Source organism: Cheilinus undulatus, linkage group 4 (genome assembly GCF_018320785.1).
Source record: "Cheilinus undulatus linkage group 4, ASM1832078v1, whole genome shotgun sequence".
Taxonomy (NCBI): Eukaryota; Metazoa; Chordata; class Actinopteri; order Labriformes; family Labridae; genus Cheilinus; species Cheilinus undulatus.
Genome location: NC_054868.1, coordinates 56,539,368 through 56,566,017, shown reverse-complemented (window position 1 = coordinate 56,566,017; position 26,650 = coordinate 56,539,368). Strand labels below are relative to the sequence as shown.

General features: G+C 41.9%; 1 protein-coding gene across 1 annotated transcript in view; it reads left to right on the top strand.

Annotated features, from left to right (window-relative positions):
- The window catches only part of LOC121507826 (CREB3 regulatory factor-like), a 74,048-nt gene extending 50,008 nt beyond the window's left edge, over window positions 1-24,040 (top strand). Inside the window, exons 8-12 of the mRNA XM_041784166.1 lie at window positions 1,102-1,275; window positions 7,799-7,988; window positions 12,767-12,840; window positions 14,472-14,600; window positions 15,880-24,040. Of these exons, the coding sequence (XP_041640100.1) occupies window positions 1,102-1,275; window positions 7,799-7,988; window positions 12,767-12,840; window positions 14,472-14,600; window positions 15,880-15,995 (683 nt within the window). The 3' untranslated portion in view covers window positions 15,996-24,040. The remainder of the gene's footprint in view (window positions 1-1,101; window positions 1,276-7,798; window positions 7,989-12,766; window positions 12,841-14,471; window positions 14,601-15,879) is intronic.
- The last annotated feature ends 2,610 nt before the right edge of the window (window positions 24,041-26,650 follow it).

Here is a 26,650-nt window from a genome sequence, read left to right as displayed (position 1 = left end):
TCATGCTTTGTTTTGGAGTACAGTTAATTTTTTTTTTAATTTCAATACAGTTTCTATTTATATTCAGTCGATTTTAAGTTTATTTAAATTATTTTGTAATATAATATTTGTCATTACACCCAACATTCTTATGCAATGCAATGTTTTTGTGTTTTTTTAATTTGCTAATCCTTTTTGTGATTTTGTGATGTGTCTTTTGATTTTCATTAAATCTGGTCATGCTTCATAATTTTTATTAATTTATTTTTTTACATGTCCTGATTGTGGGAAAAAAATGTGTTTTAAAGAAATTTTTCTAAGTTTCTTGAATTTTTTGCATTTTTAGAAATAATCTTTTCCTGAATGCTTTTGTGTGATGTGTGTTATAAAGTTCATAAAATGTTTTTGTTTCATGGCTTGTTTTTCGTTCATTCTGTATTTCACTCTCAGTCTATGTTTTTGCATTCTATTAGATCATTTCTGTTTTATTTAATTTTTTGGGTTACACTTTTTTAGGGTTTTATGATCATGTGTTTTGCTGTTTCAAATTTATTTTTGCCTGTCACTTAATATTTTTGGATCTTCTGAAACATTTTTGTTTGACCTTTAGGGCCACCGTATTCTGCAATACCGGAATAATGACTGATTTCAAGGTTTTTATTCGTGTGTTTGGGTTTTTTGTTTAACATGGTATAAGAGTATAAAATAACAACCTGATGTTTTATCTCTGTGACCTTGCTGCCGTCCAGAGGGAATCTCTGTCATTTTAGAATGATCCTCCAGTGTTTGCTGCTTCGTGCAGCTCCTCTCTGACTCACCAAATGAACCGTCCTCTGTTTAATGTTTGCCTCTGTCATTGTGCAGCTTTTGCACGCATTGCATGAAAATGTTTGAGAGAGCAATGTTGTAATGTTGCATGAATCCCTCTGTTGTTTGGTGAGTGTCAGTATTTTTCCTCTGGTCTTTTCACGTCATGAAGTCCCGTCAGTAACGCTGATATTTCAGAAGAGAATTTCCCAAACACGTGACTCTATATCTGTGAATGGACCAGTAACACCTGTCGTATGTTAGCATCAGTAAACAGACTAAATATCCTGTCTTTGTGGGTTTGTTTCTCTGCAGAGGTGGAAGCCGAGCCGGTGAGGCAGGCCGGCGAGCGCCCGTCGAAGCGCCGATGTTTCTGGGAGTACAGACACGCTCGAGAGTCAACAACAAAGAAGAAACTGGGCGGAGACGTCCACTGGTCGCTGTCCTGGAGCTCCAGCACGCTGCCCAGCACGCTGTACCGCAGAGAAGGTAAGAGAACCGCCACCGTCCTGAGCAAGAAAAGAAATCGATGCTTTTGACTGTGACTGATCACAGAGATGATCAATAGATAAACAGGTAAATGCTCCTTTAATGACACAGAGGTGGAGCTGCAGCTGAAGGCGTACAGATCAGCTGGATTTCAGACGTTTTTGCTGCAGGAGTCTTTAAAATGATTCGACACCGCCGCTGAAGTGTCCCATTTCTTTACTCTCATGTGACACACATCAGGACCCTCTGGCGTGTGCCCTACATACCACTTTCATGTCCAAATCTTAATTTTTTCATCATTCTTCTTCAGAAGTGAGATTACATCAGGCAGCTCTGCAGCACTTTATCAGCTTTTGTTCTCAAACAGAAAGGCTCCACCCGTACCATCAGTACCGTCAGCATCACCCAGACTCCACTTCCTCATTTTTTATTCTAATATTTCTGAGGTTTAACGTCAGGATGCCATGATTGCGGCTGCTCTATATCATTGGATTGAAGGAATCCAGATGACTCTTTCCTCCATTTACAAACATTTCTCCATGACAAATCGTGGTTTACATTTCAGACCTTGGAGAGGATTTCAAAGAGGGATTCAGCTATTTTTAAACCTGGCCCTTGTTTCTCCATGTTTTGGCATCTTTATGACTGATAGGTGCAGAAGTTCGGGAAATGCTCCAGCAGATGGCCTTGAAATGAGCTATAAGAGCTGTAATGTAACCCCACACAGCAATAATGCTCTTATTTAAAGTTCATCCACTTAGCATGCTTGTTTCTGTCACTGAACCTGACATTAAAGCAGAAACGGTCCCAGCCCTGATAAAGCTTTATGCTAACAAGAGATGCTTTCATCCAGAAACAGCCACTGCAATGAGGACCTCAGAGCGTCCACTCATTAATTTAGATTCATAAAAGCATCGTTATCATTAATGTGGATTCATAAAAGCATCGTTATCATTAATGTGGATTCATAAAAGCATCGTTATCATTAATGTATTTTAATAAAACCATCGTTATCATTAATGTATGTTAATAAAAGCATCATTATATTAATGTATGTTTATAAAAGCATAGTTATCATTAATGTATTTCAATAAAACTATCCTTATCATTAATGTAGATTCATAAAAGCATAGTTATCATTAATGTATGTTAATAAAACCATCGTTATCATTAATGTAGATTCATAAAAGCATCGTTTTCATTAATATATGTTAATAAAAGCATAGTTATCATTAATGTATGTTAATAAAACCATAGTTATCATTAATGTATGTTAATCAAACCATCGTTATCATTAATGTATGTTAATAAAACCATAGTTATCATTAATGTATGTTAATGAAAGCATCGTTTCATTAATATATGTTAATAAAACCATAGTTATCATTAATGTATGTTAATGAAAGCATCGTTTCATTAATATATGTTAATAAAACCATAGTTATCATTAATGTATGTTAATGAAAGCATCGTTTCATTAATATATGTTAATAAAACCATAGTTATCATTAATGTATGTTAATCAAACCATCGTTATCATTAATGTAGATTCATCAAAGCATCGTTATCATTAATTTAGATTCATCAAACCATCGTTATCATTAATATATGTTAATAAAACCATAGTTATCATTAATGTATGTTAATCAAACCATCGTTATCATTAATGTATGTTAATGAAAGCATCGTTACCATTTTTGCCACTTTTCATTTACGATACCTTTTGCCATTAAATACCTCCTTTTCCTACTTTTGAACCCATTTCGAATTAAAGGCTACTTTGAGCAATTCCTATGCTATTTTCAGCTATTTTAGGCTACTTTGAGCTAATCTTAAGCTACTTTCAGCTATTTTTAGGCTACTTAAGCTAAATATCTGCTATTTCAAGCTATTTTCATGCTACTTTCAGCTATTTTTAGGCTACTTTGAGCTGATCTTATTCTACTTTGAGCTATTTTAGGCTACTTTCAGCTAATCTTATGCTATCTTAAGCTGTTCTTATGCTACTTTCAGCTAATTAGTTAACGTTCAGCTATTCTTATGCTACTTTCAGCTATATTAGGCTACTTTTAGCTATTTTTTAGGCTACACTCAGCTAATCCTATGCTATTCAAAGCTATTTTCATGCTACTTTCAGCTATTTTAGGCTACTTTAAGTGGTTCTTTTGCTACTTTCAGTTATTCTTAGACTACTTTGAGCGATATTCTACTTTCAGCTATTTTCAGGCTACTTTTAGCTATGTTTATGCTATTTAAAGCTATTTTTATGCTATTTTCAGCTATTATAGGCTACTTTAAGCTTTTCTTATGCTACTTTGAGCTATTTAAGGCTACTTTAAACTAATCCTAGTCTTTATTCACTTATTTATATGCTACTTTGAGCTATTTTAGGCTACTTTGAGCTTTTTCTTATGCTACTTTGAGCTATTTAAGGCTACTTTCAGCAAATCCTATGCTATTTTCAGCGATTTTTAGGCTACTTTGAGCTATATTTATGCTACTTTCAGATATTTTTATACTACTTTGAGCTATTCTTAAGCTATTTTCAGCTATTTAAGGCTACTTTGAGCTATGCTTATGCTACTTTCATCTATTTTGGGTTACTTTCAGCTGATCTTATGCTATTGTCAGCTATTTTTATGCTACTTTCAGTTATTTTTAGACTACTTTGAGCTGTTTTTATGCTACTTTGAGCTATTTTAGGCTACCTTGAGCTATTCTAGTGCAATTTCCAGCTATTGTAGGCTACTTTGAGCTGTTCTTATGCTACTTTCAGTATTTTCGTCTACTTTCAGCTACTCCTAATCTATTTTTAGCTATTCTTAGGCTACATTGAGCTATTCCTATGCTACTTTTAGCTTTTTTATGCTACCTTAGGAAATTTTCGGCTACTTTCATCTATTCTTTTGCTATTTTTAGCTATTTTAGACTACTTTTATCTATTCTTATGCTACTTTGAGTTATATTTATGGTTCTTTAGGCGATTTTTGGCTACTTTCATCTATTCTTATGTTATTTTCAGCTATTTTAGGCTAATTTGAGTGATTCTTTTGCTAATTTCAGTTATTCTTAGACTACTTTAAGCTATTCTTATGCTACTTTGAGCTGATCTTATTCTACTTAGAGCATTTTTAGGCTACTTTCAGCTATTTTTATGCTATTTAAAGCTATTTTTATGCTATTTTCAGCTATTTTAGGCTACTTTAGGCAATTCTTTTGCTACTTTCAGCTATTCCTAGACTACTTTGAGCTATCCTACTGTGCTACTTTCAGCTATTTTTGGGCTTCTGAGAGCAATTTTATGCTACCGTCAGCTATTCTTAGGCTACTTTTAGCTATTCTTATGCTATTTTCAGCTATTAAAGGATACTTTGAGCTATTCTTATGCTATTTTCAGCTATTTTAGGCTACTTCAAGCTATTATTATCAAAGCATCGTTATCATTAATGTATGTTAATAAAAGCATCGTTATCATTAATATAGATTCATAAAAGCATCGTTATCATTATATTAATGTATGTTTATAAAAGCATCGTTATCATTAATATAGATTCATAAAAGCATCGTTATCATTAACGTAGATTCATCAAAGCATCGTTATCATTAATGTAGATTCATAAAAGCATCATTATCATTAATATAGATTCATAAAAGCATCGTTATCATTAATTTAGATTCATCAAAGCATCGTTATCATTAATGTAGATTCATAAAAGCATCGTTATCATTAATATAGATTCATCAAAGCATCGTTATCATTAATATAGATTCATCAAAGCATCGTTATCATTAATGTAGATTCATAAAAACATCGTTATCATTAATGTAGATTCATCAAAGCATCGTTATCATTAATGTAGATTCATAAAAGCATCGTTATCATTAATATGGATTCATCAAAGCATCGTTATCATTAATGTAGATTCATAAAAGCATCGTTATCATTAATGTAGATTCATAAAAGCATCGTTATCATTAATGTAGATTCATAAAAGCATTGTATCTGATGGTTGAGGTCGCTGACCACTTTACTAGCCATGTAAAGAGGTCATCTGATGTTTTTTATCAGAAAAAGGACATCATTGGATTATAAAACACACCGAGGTTGAGTCTGACATCACACTCCCTGCTTCCTATTGGTTCTTTGCAATCATGTGATTTTAATGGCTTGTGAATGTCAGGAAGAAGGATGAAAGAAGTTCCTCTAAATCAGGGGTGTCAGACTCAGTCTAGATTCTGGATTTAGGTCTAACCTGAGGTTCTAACAGGATCAACACTAACCATAAACTGTCAACCTCATTTTCACCGCTGATGAATTTTGGGGGAAAAAAACAAAACTAAGCCCTGATGATAAATGATTCTGAGTTTTTTAAAAAGTCAAAATTATAAATTTAAGATAAGATTAAAATGTCAAAATGATAAATTTAAAGGCTAAATCTGAGATTAAAAAGTCAAAATGATAAATTTAAAGGCTCAATCTGAGATTAAGAAGTCAAAATGATAAATTTAAAGGCTCAATCTGAGATTAAAAAGTCAAAATGATAAGTTTAAAGGCTAAATCTGAGATTAAAAAAACGGCAAATTTATTAGTTCAAAACATGAAATGAAAAGTCAAAATAATGTTTTTAAAAAGCAAATATGAGAGAAATTTGAACTCATGAGTTTTAAAGGTCAGAATATAAGTTCAAATTTTAAATTGTGAGTCCAAAAGATTAAAATTTGGGATTAAAATCAAAGTTAGGAGTCGAATGTGAGATAAAATTAAATGTGTTTAGAATATCCAAACATGATTTTAAATTTAAACATTTTAATCCAAAAGTTCAAACATAAACAAAAACAAACTCAAAAGTTTAATCATGAGGTACAAACTTGAGAATATGAAATGAAAACACAAAATTTCTTTTTCCCACATTCCTGACTTTTTATCTAATTGTCTTTATGTTTCATATTTTTATGACTTGATGAGGATATTTTAAGCCATCAAAGTTAAGTTTACATTTTTATACTGGAGGAAAGCTGCGACCTCACACTGGTGCACCGGGTTTAACTGTTTTAGGGCCGGATTTGGCCCCTGGGCCTTAAGTTTGACACCCCTGCTCTAAATAGACCTGCTATTATAATCAGTGAGATTTAACAATCATTAAATGCCATCCCTACACTTTACAAAAACAGTGATTTTTCCACAGTTTATATGTTTTGCCTGTGTATTTCAGCAGATATTGGCTGTAATTTTTGTCCGTGTGACTGATAAACTAGTGGAGTTTTAGTCTGAACCAACAGACCCATGTCACTTCAGGTCTTTTTTTTTTCTTTCAACTTTAAAGTTTGTTTTTTTGGTTTGGTTGGTCATCCTCAAACCTAAACGTGTGTCAAAAAGCACTGAAATTCCTTGTACAAAAACATATTTCAATATCAGAATCAGCTAAAAGGAATCTGTATTAATATTATAATATTGGCATATCCATGCCAACAGAAATGCAGTATCATGAATCCCTGATTTATATCACCACCAATAAGAGGCTAGCTGAGCCCCTTAAACATCAGAAATCCTCCTGTTGACTCAAACACGCTCTAATTGAAATGTTCTATCAGCAGAATAAATGCTGTGGGTCCTGATGTAGCGTTCATGAACGAGCCTGTTCTACTAAACGGCTCTTTAGTGAGCCGCTATCTTTCCTCCTTCCTTTGTCCTCATTTAATCTACATTTTAAAGGGGGCGTATTATGCAAAAATCACTTTTTCAGGCTTTTCTAGCAAAAATTTGTGCCCCTGGCCTGTCCGCAATCCCCCCAAAAATCAGAACCACCCCCCCCCCCTTCAGAAAATGTGTGCTGAAACAAGCCGTTCTCAGATTTTACCCTCATGATGTCATGTGGGGAGTTAGCTCCACCCCCAGGTTCAGTTGGCCCTCCCCACTTGAAAGAAGGTCTTGCCCTCATCCGTTAAGCCACATCCATTTCCTGAGAGGGGCGGAGCCAGACAGCTCAGTGACATTTAAAGCCACAGACAGAAACAGAGGAGTTTATAGACATGCAGAAATCACTGCTGGAGAGTTTTTACACCAACAAACTTCACAGACATGTTTAGAAGACCTCTGAGACCGATATAAACCTGAGCGACCGGTTCTACTGTGAGACGGACAAGAGCTGAGGAGACACGAGTTAGGTCAGAGTTTAATGAGCTGAACCAGGACAGAACCATACACGAGCACTTTGAACACTTGGCAGATTCATAGAGGACTACTGGCCCAAGACTGGAACCCCTTTAGGACAGCACCTCTACTTCCAACACCTGTGATCATGTAAACGTGCCTAATGGAAAAAACAGTAGTGACTTTACTCTGAGACCGCTGGGCTTGCTTGGCTGTCGACGTCTTTGATTGTGAAACTGGATAATTCAGCGGTCTAAATGATGGCTGCTGTGATCAGCCGTGTTTTAACGGTCTTTTTAGAAAGTGTTTAGGATGATTGAATCAAAGGGCTTTAAAAGGATTCAACTTGGATCATTTCTATCTTTCTTTCAGGCAAAAAAGGACGCCGCAAAGCTCGCAAAACAGACGCCAGCGACTTGACGCCAAACCCACAGAAGCTCCACAACATCGGCGAGCAGCTTCAGAAGCTCAACGCCGCCATCGACGGCATGGGTCCAGTCAACGACCTGCCCGCCACGGCCCGAGCACGGTCCCGTAAGGAGAAGAACAAGCTGGCCTCCAGGTACTGGCTCTGCTTTACCGCCCTCCTACGTCTCCTGAACTCAGCCGTCGCCTCGGAGACTTCCGGTATCGATTAGTGAGGCGTGAGTGGGCATGGCGAGGATTGTTTCTGACATTAAAACAAAATCCTGCAGGGCTCGGAGGTTTAGTCTCTGCAGTCTTTGGCCCTGCTCAGATCAGTTTTCAGATATGTGGTGCGTTTAGGCGTTGACCTCCTGACAGTGTTTCTGGAGGTCACAGAGAGGCAAGAATGCAATGAGAACAATTCATAATATTGAATGTGCAGCATGGATGCTTTTACGTTAGGGAAAAAACTCTTCATTCAAATATCTAGCATTTTCTGGTGAAGTTTGGAGGCATTTAATTTCAACTCTTCCTCACTAGAACACAGTGAACCATACTGAGGATGACCTTTAAATCCCAGCCTCTGAGGAACCTGCCACAATACGCTTTTATCTCATTTAAATTTACATTCAAAGACGTCCAAAAGATATCCCCGAGGATGAAATACACAACACAAACGCTTCTTAAATGTAGGTCGGGTGTATTTTTGGATTTACTGCTTCTTTTTTGTAATTAGTTGACTTTTAAGATGGAATAAATGAAGGATAAATAAGAGGAAAACAACAGCGGAGATGAGATGGATGGAGCAGGATGAAAGGCTGAATGGGAGGAAATCAGGGCAGGATTGAGGAGGCAGACGAGGAGTTAGACGAGCAGGGTCATGGAGAGTTCATCCGCGGTGGGGAGGAGGAGGGCGGAGAGAAATTTGGAGGAAAGGACATTATTACAGCAGTTGTAAGGAGGAGGGGGACTCTGGGAACATCTTATTACACCAAATACATCAAACATGTCATAAACATCACAGAGGAAATGTAAGGGGGCGGGGTTAAAGCAGCAGCAGAGGAAGGCTACGGTTACAGTCATGGCGTACTTCCCTCCTGCTGTAATGTGACTGAGTTCACGGTTTGATTAAATATGCAGGAATTCATCAGTGAAGAGTCACGTCTTCTTGTTCTGTCACACTCCAGGCTGCCTGAGAAGAGGTCAGAGTTAGCCGGGGATTATCAAACCGCCTCCTGTCGCTCTCGTTCCTCTCTCAGTCTTGGTGAAAACAATCAGCCTGGCGCGTTCAGGGAGGAAGAATAACTTCGCTACCGATTCTGAGGTAGTTTAATATTGGACGGCTGAAATTAGCCCCATAAATTCTCCACAATGGAAGCAAGAGTCCTAAAAAGTCTCCAAATATTCCAGCGGGATGTATTTGATTTAAAAACAGAAACCATAGAACAGCTGCAAAACTGTGCTACTGAGCCTTCAGTGCTGCAGCCCCCACCCTCTGGAACACTCTTCCTGCAGACATCCGTAGCGCTCCATCTCTGGACATTTTAAAAAAACGTCTCAAGCGCCACCTGTTCACCACAGCCTACAGTCTTCACTAAACCACCCTCACACTCATCCTACCCCTCACATAGTTTGTCCATGTCTATGAGTTCCTGTAAAGCGTCCTTGGGTTTCTTAAAAGGCGCTATATAAATTCAAGATATTATTATTATTTTTATTATTATTATTATTATTATTATTATTATTATTATTATTATTAGTGTCAGGCCTGGTCTCAGACGTGTCCCGTTGGTCATTGGGGGGCCAGTCTGGCCTAAAGTCAGCTCAGAATCCTGAAGTGAGCGGTCAGTTTTTGGCCCACATTGGGTCTGTCTCAGGTGTTACAACACCTTAAATCTGTGAATGGCGTGCTGTGGCACGCTGGTGTGCCTTGAGTCAAATCTCAGTGTGCTGTAAATGTGTACAACCAAACCTTATGACTACAGCTGTACAGTAATTTAAGAAACTTGAACACGCGTTAATATGGATATTTTTCCATGCATATGAATATTGTGTGCCTTTAGATTGAGACTGTATCTTAGGTGTGTCTTGAGTGAGAACTATGGTTCAAACTAGGCTCTAAACGGCACATAGCCAAACAAAGCATGTTAATCTTGACATGAGTAAACTAGAATGGCCGTCTGAGGCGGCAGACCCACGCCTAAGCAGCGCCACCGAGGAACTCGCTCCCATTGATTATTATGGTGTTCAAAATTCGAAGTGCGAGAAAAACCGAACGGGCACACAGATCATCACCAAAATCTAATTGGTTCTTCCCTGTCACTATCCCAAAATTCCCTGAAAGTTTGGTGAAGATCCAACTCTCCGTTCTCGACTTGTCTTGTACACAAACAAAGAAACGAACAAAGATACAGAGCCCTTTACAGAACCCCCTGACGATTTCACCGGCGTGGGTAAAAACATCATTTTAACACTAATCCAGAACTGTAACTCCTGAAAAGTTCCTGTTTTCTTTAAGCTTCCAAAGTCGATGGATTGTCCAGATTCCACCTCTATCATCAGGTGGATCTGTCTTGTTTGATATTCTTGCTCCTGGTCAGAGAATGACCGGACCAATCAGCACCATTCAGGAGAAAGAGCCAGTAGCTTCAGGTTTGGTTTAGTTGAAGCGACTGCAAACCTGTAAACAATGGCGGCTACGTCGTTTGTTTTGTGTCTCTGATTGGCTCATAGTGAACGTTTGCCTAACGACCCTCTGGAAGCTTTAGGGGGAATGTTTTTGGTAGGTGTGATGAAACTCTCAGCAGTGAGATGACTAGAAAGTTCTCTATAAGCTCCAGTCTGTCTCTGGACTCACAGAGCTTCAGCAGCAGAGGGTGGAGCCTGTTGGCCTTAACTCCTAAAATAAGCCTATTTCTCAATTGTTTGACTTCTTTGACCTTTAATCTCGATGAATTCAGCTGTCAGTGTCTGAACTCTCTGCAGACTCTGTAAATAGCCTCTTTAATAACATCCTGGTGGAACTTTATCCACAGCTGTGCTCACACTGAGTCATTCTCTCCTCTTCCTATCAGCATGTGACCGCCGCTATGAGGAAGAAGGTAAAGATTTTATGTTCACAAATGTTAGCAGCCATTTCCAAACGCACCCGTGCACCACAAGTTTTCAATTTAGAGAATATGTTTCTCCTGGAAGCTGCAGGTTTCTTCTACTTCAGCAAGACAATTAAATCAATTTTCAGCTGCAGGTGATCCATCACAGCCAATGCTGCGCCTGCGTTAGGGTTATTTTTGGTTCTGCATGCAGAGCAGGCTTATCCTAAAACTCCACATTGATTTTGAAGCTTGAGGGAATAAAGGACAGAAAATCAGAAGTTTCATCATTGTTTGATGGTCCAGGTCCTTCCAGGAGCAGCAAGGACCGAGGGGCAAATATCTGAGATAAAAAAGGCTGAGAGACGACTTTCCAACATGCAGAGGCACACAGAACACTGCTGTCTGCTAGGGCTGGGCAGTATGGACCTAAAGTCATGCCTGGTTAATTCTAAAGGGATGATAAAGGGTTAAATCCAACCTTTCAGCCCCGTCAGACCAAACACTTGCAGCATGATGAGACAGTTTAAGAACGTGGCTGGTGAGAGTCGCAGCAGTCTGGACCGAGCCGCTGCAGCTCGAATCAAACCGTCTGATGCAGACGCCGGCGATAAAGCCTGTCAGGATGCAGACGGCTGGTTTTAGAACAGAGCATGCAGATAAATATGGGAAAGGGATATATGAATCTTATTCTGAAAGGTTATAGATGCCAGTTTCATCAGATAGAAAATTTAATAGCAAGTGCTTTATTGAAGGGGATTTTTGTGACACCTTGTTTTAAATTAAAAAGCAGGAAATGTTCTAAAAGAACCTTGAATGTTTGCATAATGTGCATCAAACCCCTGCTGCTGCAAAAACATGAATTCAACTTTGAAACTTCATTTTGACACATTTGAAGTTTAAGAAGTATTGTAACTTTTGTGATTTGTAAATTGCAGCAGGTAAAACTGCAATTTAATCTGATTTGCTACTGATTTCCCAGCTCTAATTAAAAATCAGACGAACATCTGCACACTGTTAGATTGCACAAAGATGTTGGCCACATTCCTGGAATCATTACCACTCATTTTGCCAAATGTTGCCAATGCATTAGTGCCAGTTAGACAGTTATCTGCAATTTTTGGTGCCTAAAAACAACATGTAATCCAAAATTATGAGTATATGACTTCTGCTTTTGATGCCCCAGTATCTCACGCTTTCATTTGATTTTTAGAAACAAGTAAAACGCTTCTAAATTAATTTAAATTATGGTGTTTATGGTAGACTACCTGCATCTGGACATCATGGGTGGGCGTTTCGTCCCTAACATCCCCTCTGGACGTCCCGTGGTGGAGTGTTCTGTGTGCCAGAACCATTTCTTTGACATGTAGAGGGCGTTTCCACCAGAGCTGTGGTGGCTGCCTGTTTGAAAATCACTGATATGTCCTGAAACTCCAGATATTCCCCTTCCTCCTTCCTACTCCTGCTTTGTTTCCCCAGCTTCATTCTGCTGTCTCTGCCACAGGAAAAGAGAAAATCTCTGCAGGTTAGAGAGAAAAGAGCCCGTGCGGTGCATTAATACTTAACACACACTGATGGGATCGTTCGCTGCCGTTCTCCCTCAGACCTTAAACAGTCTCAAACAGGAGCAGACGTTTCTCTGCAGACTCGTGGAGCTGGCTGGTTTCTGGAGGAGTGGATAAATGACAGGAGGTTTCCAGACCGGCATCCTCCACTCATCGCTCTCCAGCCGCTCTCAGTGTGAATCTGCAGACACAGTAACAGGATCACATGGAGACGGGGAACATGAGAAGAGAGTTTCCTCCTCCTGAGGCTGATGGCTCTGTCTTTTTCTCGCTTTCAGGGCCTGCAGGCTGAAGAAGAAGGCGCAGCACGAAGCCAACAAGATCAAGCTGTGGGGGCTCAACCAGGAGTACGGTCAGTACCGCAGACGTCTGTCCGCCGTCAGGACCAGTCTGCGTCCTTCTTAATCACACATCTCTAACCTACATGGAAGTGGGCAGAATCAGAGCTGCAGTAAACTGTGGGTCTGAGATGATGAACCTTTGTCCTGCTATGTTCTCTAATTATTTTAAATCTGAGGTGGCAGTTTGATTTTTACTGCAGTTCTGACGTACAGAAATTCTCTAACTATTGTAATTCAGTGGTATTTCCTGCTCTTTTTCCTTTTTAAACTAAGGTATCAGTCCAGTGGTGACCATGTCCAGCCTGCCAGTGCTAAATATGTGGCCCACATGGACTCTTATCTCCAGAGACCTCATAAAGAGGGCAGGTCTAGACCGTACTCTGATAAATTAGTATAAAGACCCAGCATTTATCACCATTAGGTTAGCACTAAGAAACATTTAGCAGGGTGACAGTGAAGAGGAAGAACTTCCCTCAGACGAGCCGAAACCCTGAGCCGAACCAAAGTCTTCTCTTCAAGATCTTTAAAATAAAAAGTCCTGAGTTTTGGTCACATATGAAGTCCCATTTTCAGGATCGGTTAAGATTTAAAAACCTTTCAGCGTGAGCCAGGTTTTACTCTTTAGAGATGAAATTACATCAGGAAGCAGAGTCTCATCCTCACTCTGGTTGAGTTATCGAGCTGTAACTGAGATTTAACGTTTTCAAGGCCCTTTTAAAGATTCTCCGTTTGAGGAATGAGACGATACCGATCTCACTGTGGGGCCTGTAAACCTGAGGAGGGGGACTTCACCTCCTTCTACTTAACTAACGCCTTTTTCTCTGCCAAACCTCTGAGGGCCCCCCCCCCCCCCCGGTTGTCTTTCTCTGATTCAAACTCAGACCAGCGTCCAACTTCCTTTTGTCCTGTTTTCTTCGGTCCCGTTTTTTAACATTCCAGTCATTCCTGATCCCGGCGCTGCGTTTCATTGCGACGGCTTAAGTTGTGGCTCCTGCAAATTTTTTTTGTCCCACTGACAGGAAGCCAAAACACACAGCGCTAAGCCTCACACATAAACTGGGCTTCCTCTCTCCCTCCTCTCGCTCTTTCTTCTCTCTTTTTTCATCCTTCCCATTCATCTGCTCTCTCTCTCTCTCTCTCTTTGTCCGTCACTGTAATTTGCATCGACTAAAAACCACTTCAAATTCTGAGCAGCAGATTCAACAGGGAGCTTCAAACATGCAGGACTCTGGTGCCACAGCGGGGCCAGGAAGCCTTCTGCTGCTGCTGGTGTGTCCATAGGACTGCAGAGCTAAGAGTTGAAGTCCTCTTTGTTTTCTCTCCATATTGTTGAAACTGTCCAAGTTAAACTGACCGTGAGGGTGGATCCATGGTGCATGCTCCTGTAAAAGACAGAAGTTTGTGTATCAGTCTAGCTTTAGGGAAAACATGCTTTATTCCTGCAGTAATTTCACTGATGGAGGTTAGAGTGAAGGTGGTTTAGGATCTGCTGCTGTCTCTCAGTCCTGATGCTGCTAACTCCTGGTGGATTATTCTCCCAGGGTTCTGTGGTCCTTTAGTTAGACCTCATCGTTGGTGTGGATATACATACTGTGCATTTAAAAGTTGCTTTTTCTGAGCGGTGTATCCCTTCGCCACACAGAGAACCTGTTGGGAGCTCTCCTGAGGATCAAGGAGGTGATCCGACGGCGGGTGGAGAACAGCGAGGAAGAGGACACGGACGAGCGAGGGATGACCCAGCGCCTGGAAGACATCCTCCGAGAGTCCAGCGGTAAGAAACGCCGCCGGCCTAAATCTAAGAAAGTTTTTCAAGTTTGTCCTGCTGTGTAAAAAAAATCTGAAGACTGATCACTTAAGACGTTTATTTTTTTGCATGATTTGCTGACAGTAATTGATTTCCTGTAGTTTAACTTCCTGTTAACGATAATTTCTAAATCATTTCTGGTTTCATCAATACTGAGGAGGAACAGGGCCACTGATCCGACTCTTTAATTCTAAGATTAACGTCAGATTTCTAGTTTTATTCTCAAAATTCAGGAAATCTCAGAAATCTTTTATTCAGAATTCTAACTTTAAAAAATATTTTTTTTCTGAGTCAAATGCCAGAAAGCTGCCTCCAATCTCAGAGCTCTGGCCAGAAAAACATTTTTAAGAGAATTATTTGGTCTTTTATGCCTTTGTTTAGAAAGGACAGCTGAAGAGAGACAGGAAACAAGGAGAGAGAGTGTACACCAGCGCCTGCTCCGCCCACCACGCCAACGCTCTAAACATAATAATCATGCCAAAAACCCTGACTTTAAGTATTACATGTAAATTTACACGTATTTTTATTACGCTAGTTTAGGGTAAAAGTCTACATTAAAGTAAAGGTCTGGTCCAGGACCCACCAGTCTGTCTCAGGACAGATCGCTACCCAAGTTTCCAAAAAAAGTTCAACAACGCATGTTTAGTTAGTTTGATGTGTTGCAATTTGGAGCATGATTGGACCAAAACACCTGAAATAAAGGGGAAAGGGACAAAACTTCACAATAAAAGCATATGAAAATCACGTTCTTGAAAAAGGAGAGGCCATTTAGAATAAGAAAGAGCCGGACTTCTGACTACGGTGGAAGAGAAACCGATCTTACTGGTCTTTTGTAGACCAGGACTAAGTTTCCTGGTTTACAGCTGCTGCCTTTGTCAGGACAAAGTTCTTTTACATTCTTTGTGATATTTGATTGAAAAAGGAACAGTGAAGCTCACAGGAGAATTTTAAAGTGAAATGTATGGCCTTTAGCCACCAATGAGAAGTGCCCTAGAGCTGAGGTTTGAGGCGCTGCCAGTGGAAAAAGAGCCGGCTGTTAACACACGCCCTAATTCTCCATCTATTTAAAACAATGCATCCTTACATCCCATAATAACAGAAGCATAGATCAGACTTTAAAGCCCACTTTACATTTGTGTTTCTAAAGTTTTCTACGCCTGTACTCTCAGCTCTTCATGATGATCTCTGAGAGAAACGTCTGTCCTCCTGTTTTATTCACATTTCTCATCTCCTCCTGACTCTGCAGGTCCTTTAGTCGCCGGGCGGACCAAAGACTTTGTGCAGAGGATTCTGGCAGCCAGCGCGGGGGGTCAGAACCAGCGCAAAGACCCCCAACAGGGAGGTGACAAGGTGGCGGGCTAAACCCAGGAAGAATCCCTCCACTACTCCTCTTTCTCCTCCTCCGTCATCCACGCTTTCCTCTCCTCCCCGCACCACCAACAAACCTGACTTGACCAAGCTCCACTTTGATGCATGAGCATGAAGAGGTGGAGATGCTGGGAGAGACGGCGGAGAAGAGGAGGAGGAAGGAGTAGCCTAAACACAACAGGAGTAAAAGACCACCCTGCTCCTCCTGCTGGCCCTCCAAACAGCAGCCGTTCTTCACCGCTCTGTCTCTGCAGGCTGCACCAAAACCACCAACCCCCCGAGGCCAGAGCTGCTGCTGCTGCTGCTGCTGACGTCTCTGTGTTCTGTGTTCTGTCCGTGTGCGTGAGCGTGTGGATGTTTGTATGTAACATACAGTATGAGCGTGTTTAGTGTTCCTCTCTCCCTCTGTGTGCTGTATTCGTATCCCAGTGTGCCTATGAATAGACATTGCACTGTTTTGTAGATGGTCGTAGTTGCCGGCAGGGGACCGGTAGTGAGGCGAGGGCGAGGGGGCATTTGAGGATAGAGGAAGTGCTAAAATAAGGAAGTGGGAGGAGCCCAGGCCTGGAAGACAAAGACGCAGTTATGTATGTGTGTGTGTTTTTCTCATATGCTTGGCCGGGCTCCTATAGAAGCACCGCATACCTTTCGGATTGCATCGACTTCTGAAATGTCAGCGAGTGTTGTGACATTCAACAAATGATGGAGTCCTGATGCCAGAGCAGCTGTTGATGGAAACAACAGCCTGTTTGTTGTGGAAAAAGTCCTTGGAGCTTTAATACACTCCCCCTCCCCGAACTCTTTAACAGCCCTTCAAAATGTAAGCAAAGTTAAAAACGGACGAGAAACCTGCACCTTAATCCAAACTGACCAAAGATAAAGTGACACTGCTGAACCACTCGGACACCAAATCCTCTCACTCGCTTCAGATGCTGCCAACCATGAACACATTGTTTTTCTTTGAGGGAAAAGTGACTGAATATTCTGAGAGTCCTCGTGTTTACCCGCATGCATCCATGAAGGATGGTGTTTAGACAATTCCCTGGCATAAATGCACTATTATCACAGACCTGAGAGGCCTGAGTGGTGCGACAGACATGAGATGACTGATTCAGTCAGTCTTTTAGCTCTGCAGCCTGGTGCTCCTTTCAGCTTTTCTTCACTGGCTTTATTTTTACCCACAAAAAGGGAAGTGTCCTCATCAGTACGTTTACATGCACTGAGAGAAAGTTGGCTAAAAGTGGACTTTAAAAATGTGGTATTCTCATTTCTTTAAGTAGGACTGAAGCCCAGATCAGACCAAAGATTCATGACATGGCGAGACTCTTAGAATGTCGCCGGTGGCTTTCTGAGGCGGGCCGTTGCAGCTGGACTGATCATGTTGCCTGCCATTCTGTGCAGCAAGTTGCAGACAGCTGGTTGCAAGCAGATAGATGTGAACAAGGGAAATAAAAATGTAACTTAAAAGGCTTTAAGCTCCAATTTTGTCAGGTAAAATCATGTGGCAAATCCTGGAATTGAAAGCTGGTTTTTCATGGCAGATGTTGACAGATGTTTAGTTGATCATGTGGCCAATCACTGATATTTGGAAGCAATATGCATTTTCAAAATCATGCAAAATGTGCAAAATGTGGCAAAAGTAAAATTGCATGAAAAAAAAGCAAATAAACAATTTAGCCCTAGCTCTATTAGCAACACAGGAGCAGCGAGAAAGCAGGAGGTGGTACCATGCACTTGCTGTGTCAGTGGCACCCAGGCGTGAGTGCTGATTGGCTGGCACTCGTGACATCAATTTTGAGACTGTGGAGAGTGAAAATAAAGTGAGAGGAGAAGACACACATTACAGGAACCAAAGTAGTGCACTTTTTTAGAAACCAATTTGACCAATTATCAGTAAAATAAAACGCCAGTATGAGAATCGGCTAAATGCCAAATATCAGCATCAATAATGGGCCAGGCCAATCATCAGTCAACCATTTCACTATAAATTTATCTTTTTTAAAAATTCACAAGGAACTCCAGCCTGATGATCACTCCTGTCTACAGCACAACAGGACATGCTGCTCTAAACCTGCAAAAACATAGTCGTAGGAGCTACATTTGTATGTTAATTATTAGATATCTTAGTTATGACAAGACTGAGCTAGGAACGCTTTTGTGTTAATATGTGCTGTGAAATTCTGTTGCCATGCTACAGAGAGTGTGCAGTCCTGTCCCTCCTGTAGAGACAGAGTTATTGCAGAAACGATGCATGGTCTCCTTCAGCTGACAGGCATGATGCTGCAGAGTCAACTCTGTTTGGTCTGAGCTGAGCTTAACAAACCAGGATAGTGTGGTTGGAAATAGATTTGCTCAAGCACGCCTCAACTGGACCCAAACTGGACTAGGGTCTCTGAGTTCTGCTTCTTCACACCAGGCTTTGGCCCAGAAGCCAGACTCCACAAATGCTAAGCAAAGCAGGCACACATTGCAGTCTGCCTTAGGGTTTAACCGTAAGCTAGAGAGCTTTGCATTTATCCCAGAAGTAAAGCAAGTAGAATACTAACAGAGCTAGGATGTATTTGCTGTTCAACATAAAACCATCTATCCATCTGTTTTCTACCACCTTTACTGAGCCGACATCCCTCTCAACATTTTCAAACTTCTCCTGGGGGTTCTGAAGTGTTCCCAGACAAGATCAGAAATATAATCCCTGCATCAAGTTCTGGGTCTACCCTGGGGTCTTCTCTCAATTGGATGTGCCCAGAAGACCTCCACAGGGACCAGGAGGCATTCAGATAACATGTCCAGACCACCTGAACCGGCTCATTTCAGTGCAGAAGGAGCAGTGCCTCTACTTGAAGCTCCTCAGCCTGTCCCTGAGGCTGAGCACTCTCATTTCCACTGCTTGTATCTGTTTCAGTCACTGCCCTAAAATCATGACCGTAGGTGAGGGTTGGACTGAAGGGCGACTGATGAATTGAAAGCTTTAGGCCTTCTTCTGATGAGGAACGTCTGACTTGTATTGTGGGAAATCATGCAGGCTGCATGAACAGGAAGAAGGTCCAAAAGTAGCATCACAGAGACGGACACACTTCCATCAGTAAATGGATTTTCCCAGTGCTTGTATACTGGGACAAGAACAAGGGTACATCTCTTCATCCAGTGCCAACCCCAGCTTGACTCAGCTGTGCATGTAAACGTACTGAATGCCTTCCCAGCCCTCTCCTCAACCCCCTGACCTATTATGTAGCGCACCTTCCTGAATTGCAATGACAAAAAATAGAGAAAAACTCTTTTAGATCTCTAGAAGCAATTAAGTTTTTCTTTGTTGAATGATTTTGTTGTTCTTTGGCAATGCCAGAGCTCACACAGTGGGCGCCAGTCGTGAGAGTTTTTGAAAAATGCCTTTCTTCTTGTCTTTGCTGAAGCTGTAGACCAACCTGTCCACGGTCTCTAAATGTTGGACATTAAACAAGTCAAGGACCCTTTGAATTGCACTGTGGTAAAAAAAAAAGCAAATAAGCACCTTCGATGAGGGCTTTGGATCCTCCAAAAGAGAAAAAGACTCTTGGCACCTTGGTGTAGGGACAGGTATGATTGAGAGACTTGTGACTGCCTGCTGGTCCCAGTTTGTCTCAGACCCTGTTTACATCTGGTATCTGTGCTGGGTAGTCAGATAGCACGTTGACGGCTCTTTACTGCCTGGTTTATCTGAGGTCGTTACAAACTAAGACGCCAGAACTCATTCCAAAGCAGAATGCGACCTCATCGCCGCTGCTAGCCTGTTAGCTCATGGCTAATTCACCCGCTTTCATTAATATTACCTGCAGCCTCACAGCACCTAACAGGCAGGGATGCCTAGCCACAATTCTGAAGGCTAGTGGTGCCTCTTTAACAGCTTTTCTCCCTCATTTTGTCATGAGCTCATAAAGGAAATAGGGATATTTTCTTTGTAGAGTACTGCTTATCTGAAAGCCAAAGCCGGACTTTGTTAGCCTATTAGCTCATTGCTAATTTTCGCCCCGTTGAGCGGTCCTCCAGTGTCTTCCCTTTACATAGCAGGCTGGGACATCTAGGAACGATCATTAGTGGGGCCTCTTTAACAGCTTTTCCCCCTCATTTTTTCATTAATAAGCTCATAAAGATAGGCTTATAAAGAAAATAGTGATATTTTCTTGGATGAAAAGAGCTCGTGGAGTACTGCTTTCACTGAAATTACAACTTATTCTAAACCAAAGCTAGACTTTGTTAGCCTATTAGCTCCTTGCTAATTTGCGCCATCTAGGAACTATTTTTAACAGCTTTAACAGCTTTTCTTCCTTTGCTTTACTATTTTTGCAAATAAACTTTGTGCTTGTTAGATTGAAATGACATCTTAATTTAAGCTAAATGTGGCCAGTTTGGGGTCCACTAGCCTCTTGGCTAGCCCCCCATTTATTAAAGTTGGCATGTAGGACACTTAGCCTCAATTTAAGAGACAAGCAGCTCCTATTTAACAGCTTTTCCCCCTTATTATTTCATAAAGGCGTTTAATTGAAACACTAGTATGCTATTAAAGTAAGAGGGCTTGTAGGAAAGGGTTAAATTAAAAGGACAGCTTGTTGAAAGTAAAACGTGACTATTTTGGGTGCTGCCAGCTTCTGCAAGCATTGCCAGCAGCTTCACTGCAGAAAGCATGCTGGGAAACCTAGCCAGAGTTTAAGAGACTAGCAGTGCATCTTTAACAGCTTTTCCCCCTCACTTTGCCCTAAACATGCTTTTAAAGGAATCTGTGATGTGCATTTGAGTTGATAAATCCTGTGGAGTATTGGTCATTTAAATTACAGCTCAGTTCAAGAGGAACACTTGTGAGGGAGTCTGCATGTGCCACTCATGGATGAGCTGGTTCTTTGAGCTGGCTCCTTTTGTGGATGACAGTACCAGCTCCTGCTTTTTCCCTGTCGTTGGTGTTTGAAAGACATTTAAAAGGAAATAATGGGACCAATGAAGAACCAAAAGACTGGGTCTTATTACAGAGGTGAGCCAAATAATTCAGATCTCTAAAAAGAGCTGTAACTCCCATCACTCTGCATGGAAATACAAAAGCTCTTTGTTCAAGTGTGCCAGTTTACGTTAGCATCTACACTACCTAACCAATCAGATAAAGGCATCCTAAACCACCTCAGTATGCAGTCCAAACTACCAGAAACCATCATCGGTAAGCACTGACGTCACTCAAAGTTTGATCCAAAGGGGACTGGACTCAGTTCTTGTTCCTTTGATTCAGCTGTTTAACCATGATTAGAAGTGCGTCCACACCTAAAACCTAGGATTATGTCGTGTTACCTGAGTCCCCAGCAGGGATGTTAATGCTCAGTGTAAACAGGGTCTAAGCTTGGTGCTACTGTTGGTCGAGAAAAGAATAAGCAATGCAAACCTGAGCGGAGGCTTCAGGCAGTAACTGCTGACTGGGTTTTGGCCTGTGAGCACGGACTGTTGTAATAGGCAGTTTGTTTGCATAATGACGCCTTTCTGAAGTGCCTGGAGCTTAAAGCCACAGGGACCTGTGTTATTATGCCTGATCCTGAACCCTATTACAAGGTAAAACCTAACCCATGACTACTGCTCCCAGTTTGGCCTCACTTGACTTCACTTAAAGAGGAAAAACTGCAGGCCTGAGCGAGGCCGTCACACAAACTCAGCCAAAAAAAAAAAAAAAAGTCAACCAAAAGTTTTCTTTCATTTTAAACCTAAACGTGGAAACAGTAGCTGGCACCAGTTTCTGTGAACATCATCTCTGGGAATTATATAAGTAGAGGAGCGGCTGTTAGCTAAGCAATCCCCCTTTTTTGTTTTTCAACCTTGACAAGCTCCCGTCTGGGCTGCGTTCCAAAGCTGCTGCTCGAAAACACGCCGCTCCCCTCCTATGGAAACTCCATTTCCTGTTTGAAGCAGGAGCGGCTCAGTTAACCTTACACTCTTCACCTCCTCCAGGTCTCACTCATGGTCTTTCTCTCAAACTCTGGACACAAAAAGTGGCAGGGCATTTTCTGCCCTGCTCCTGTTGAAGTTTCTGTTTCTGTCTGATTCTGGGAAATGTTGCTCGTGGTCGTAGGAGCGCAGAGCTGAACGGTAAACAGAGAAGTCCTGGGGAGGTTTCATGTTGGTGCCCTGCTGCTGCTGAGCTGCTATGAGCTCTGATGTTAAACACAGATAGTGTGCAGGAGACCCTGATGTCACTGAGGCTTCTTAAACGCCGCCTGGTCCGGATTTCATGTGATGCATGAAAACTCAGATGATCCAGGATCAGGTCTTTGAGGCCAGTAGATGAAAACACTTCTCTCTCCTGCTGCTGTGAAGAAGTGATTGATTTCCTCCCTCCCTCCGCCCACTTTCTCCGGAGGCTTGGGAAGCCGGCGACGCTGCCAGCGGAGTCACAGGATCTCACGCTGGCAGCTGCCGCCTTCTCATGCCCTCACACAACAAAGAGAGGAACAGCTGAAAACAAACACAGATCTGCAGACGTTAGACGGACATGCAGCGAGGGATGCACCAGACCGTCATCTGGACTGGCCCAGAAGAGCTGGTCTATGAAAGCCTGATAGGGAGCTTTAAATGCACAGTCGGCACATTCTGCTGCTCCAGAACAATGACAAAGATGACATCAAGGGTAGCAGAGAATTATGGGTACTCATGTGCCTGAATACCTTAAAGTATCTGGTCCGAGGGTTTAATTTTCTAAGAGTGGATGCTTGGATCCTGCAGGACGTCCGGAGCATAGATATGAAGTACTTGACTTCCTGTGTGCTTTACAAAGTAAAATTCCAAAACGTTTCTTCAGTCCACCAGTGCTTTAACCAGTGCTATTCTTTTTTTGCTTCTTTGGCGTTTATTAAGTTTGGAAGTGATAAATCCCGTATGCTCTTGTGCATGCTGTTCTGATAATCTGAGTCCTCTCTCTGCCTAAATCTCTGACTTTTCTCTTAATCCAGTTATTTTTGCTCCTGTATGTCAGTTTTAATGCAAGTTAGATTTATTCCAAACACATGGGGTTTTAAAGATGAAGGGTTCCTCTGGCTTTCAGGTGATCCGTCAGTTACTTTTAATAAAAGTAATCTGTTACTGAAGGAAAACCCCTCCAACTGTTTCTCCTCAATTGCAACAAAAAAAAGGAAAATTGAAGCTCCAGGAAGCATCTGCACTGTTTCTGTTTCTCTCCTTCCTGTTAGCATGTAGCGATGTGCTAGCAGAAGGTAAACACAGCTGTGTCAGCCTGTGTTAGCTTAGCGGCGTTATAATGTGGAATTATTCTCATTCCACTGATTGGTTTGTGTGATTCTGTTTGCCTCTGCCTGTCTGTGGTCAGACTGTCAGTACTTTGAAGAGCTGTAAAGGTTTTTATGTCTGTAGTTGTGTAATCAGATACAGATTAGTGGCTAGAAATTAGAGCGGGTGCCATTTTGACAACCAACAATGATTGGCTGAAGAGTTTTAATATTCGGTAACACAGAAGTTAATGTGTCAGTTTTCTAAGTAGGTGACGCCGTATTCTAACAAGTTAGTTTAAAATAATGCTGCCTGCTCCTCTGTTTCTGCAGCAGAGCGGATCTCAGCTCGGATCTGAAACACAAGATCATAAAAACATAGAAACAGCCTGTTTCTCCCAGAGAGCCTGGCTGCAGACGTCAGACTTCCATGAATGCATGCATTATCTATGTTGTTTTCTAAACTGAGGAGTCTTTTCATTAAAACCTGACTCCAGGAGCATAGATGGCCTAGCGGTTAGGCTGCAGGACTCGGGCCCCATGCAGGCAGGCAGACCAGGTCCGAGTTTGGCCTGTGGCTCCTTTCCTGATGTCTCTCCTCCAATCTCTCATCCCTGTGTCCAACTCCATCCATTGTCCTCCTCTTCTGATTTAAAGCCATTTATACCGCTTAACTGTTCGGGGTCGCGGGGGGCTGGAGCCTATCCCAGCTGCCGTTGGATGAGAGGCGGGGTACACCCTGGACTGGTTGGCAGCCAATCACAGGGCTGACATGTAGAGACAGACAACCAGGCACGCTCACACTCACATCTACGGGCAATTTAGAGTCACAGTTAACCTAATGAGCATGTTTTTGGTGGTGGGAAGCCAGAGTACCTGGAGAGAACCCAGGCATGCACGGGGAGAACATGCAAACTCCACACAGAAAGGTCCTGACCTGGAGGTGAACCAGGACCCTTCTGCTGTGAGCGTTAACCCCTGCGTTGCCGTCAAGCCCCAGCCAGGAAAATACATCTTCAAGATAAAACTTAACTCCATAAGATGTCTGCACTGAACAGTGAACCACTGTTTCATTTTCATGCATACATTTCAGGCTTTGAGAGAGAAATTCAGTTTTAAAGTGACAACGTTTTCTGGCCTCATGCTGCATCGGTTTCCCAAAATGCTTTGCATGTAGCTCCTGTCCGCTGGAATGGGTCGGCACTTTTTAAACAGGTTTTCTAACAACACGTGAAATTTATCTATGCTGGCTCCCTCTTCAGTGCCTCCACCTGAGGGAGTTCTGCTTTAAATGAAAAGGCACCTCGATTTAGAAAAGATAGCAGGGAACAGAAGTGGGCGGAGCACAACGGCGAAGTGTGCATGAGTTATGTCGAAGTGCATGTCTGTCTGCAGCCAGGTGAACCTCTGGTTCTCTACCTGTCCAATCATTTGCTTCCTTCCTAAGCAGAAACAGGCGTATCTGGCGTTTTATTCTGAAATCCACAGGGTGCTCTGAGCATTCCCGGGTCTGTCGTCCTGTTTGGGTTGATGAGCTCTGCTCAGCTCCACCCGCGCCAGCAGTGGCTTAGTTGAAAACAGACTAGGTGTCGATCTTAAACAGGGAAAGGCAAAGTGATGTCTGTAGCAGAGGCGGTTTGAGGCGTGTGCTGCAGAAAAACAAGCATTGGCTAGAAACAATACGACTACCACTACCCCTGGATTCTAAGCTCCTCCTTCTCTAGAATCAGAGCAACAAGAGGGCGTGGTTAAATCTCCCCTTTACAACACGGGACGACTCTTCAAATTCCCGTTGCATCTTGGGTAGTTGGTGATGTCATTCATGTAAACAGACGTGACAACTTAACGGGACATTTCTACATGCATGTTTAGAATTAAAGGACCATGATGCATTGAAACAAGACAAAATGAACATATTATGTAGTCTTAATGTCAAATCTTCTCTAGGAACGTCCTGCAGTCGGACACATCTTTAGTTGCTTGAGTAGCCATCTTGTGCAGTATTTGGGATTCAGGCCATTCCGGGAGAATTCCATGGACATCTCTGTTTGAAGGACCATGTAGCCCAAGCATCTTACCCTTACCCTCCATTCCAACAAGAACTGGGACCTCCAACCCCCACGGCAACCCTGACCCTAAATGTGGGTGGTTTGATTCATTCCAAAGCAGTTTATCTTGAATTTGGTGTAAATCCTTTACAAATAGTGTCAGCATTAGCCTGGTTAAATAAAGGTCAAATAAATAAATAATTAAACTTGATTCTATGACACTGTCAGCAGTCTGGTGGAAAAAGGTGCAGACTCCGGCCAGAGTAAGATGGAAATTCTGGGCAGTCAGATATGGGTCTAATGTGGTGCATCCCAGCTTGCAGCCCGTCTGTCATGAGGGAGGCTGAGGGTTTCAGGGTTTTAGGAAGATTCCACATTGAAGTTTGTTCCTGATGTTTCCCTTCCTCCGCAGCGGTGTTGTGTAATGCCGTCTGCTGTCTACATTCATATATAAGCCAAAAACTGCAGTGAATTCCTGTAACCCATCCAAACAACAAACAGGACACAGGGCCAGATTTGGCGTGACTAGTGAGCTCGTAAAGGGCTTAAATCCACTCTGTAGCATTATTCCTCTGCTATTAAAGACACTTGTTGACATTTTTTGTATTTTTTGGCATATCCCTTTAACTGTAAAGCTTTAATGGGGGGTGGCCACTTTTGGCACGGCCGCTCGTCTCTGCTCACATTCCTGACTCAGTTTCCCTGAAAGTCTGTGTTTATGTACCTGGAAGAGGCAGATATGGGTGGGGGTGAGACGACCCAAAGACGTGTCTGCTGTTTGGAGTTTTTATGGCGGACACAATGGCAGAGCGACAGCTGAGATTTAGAGGAAACGGGAATTATCTCCTTAGCTCTGACCTAATATGGACCATGACTTTGCATAAATTGGACGATTCTTATCTGACTTCCTGGCAGGGTGTCACCGTCTGCCAGAGACTGAGGACTAAACAGTCCTGGGACCAGTCTGCTGCTGCTGACGTCCGCTCTGGCTCTTTCTGAGAGAACGTCTGGGGACACGAATTTATTTTCTTTTCCTTAAAGTGAAAGTTAAATCAGACGTGGCTGTTGGGGAAACACTGACAGCTTGAAACTCTTAAGAGCACTTCATGTGAAATACACAGACAGAAGAGATTAGTGAGATGGCTGTTTAAAGAAGCACACAAGTGTGATTACATGGACTGGAGTAGCCCGGTTTGGATCTGATTTTTGAAGTATTCTGTTTTGTGTTTGGGCACATAAACATCATTTCCTGATTTCAGAGAGCAGATTTCACGTCCTGAAGAAAACCAGGGCACTGTGGCACATTCAAAGCTCGGTCTAAAGGCAGAACTGGACTTGGTTAAGGATCTTGAAGATGCTTCTCCTTCACAAAGCT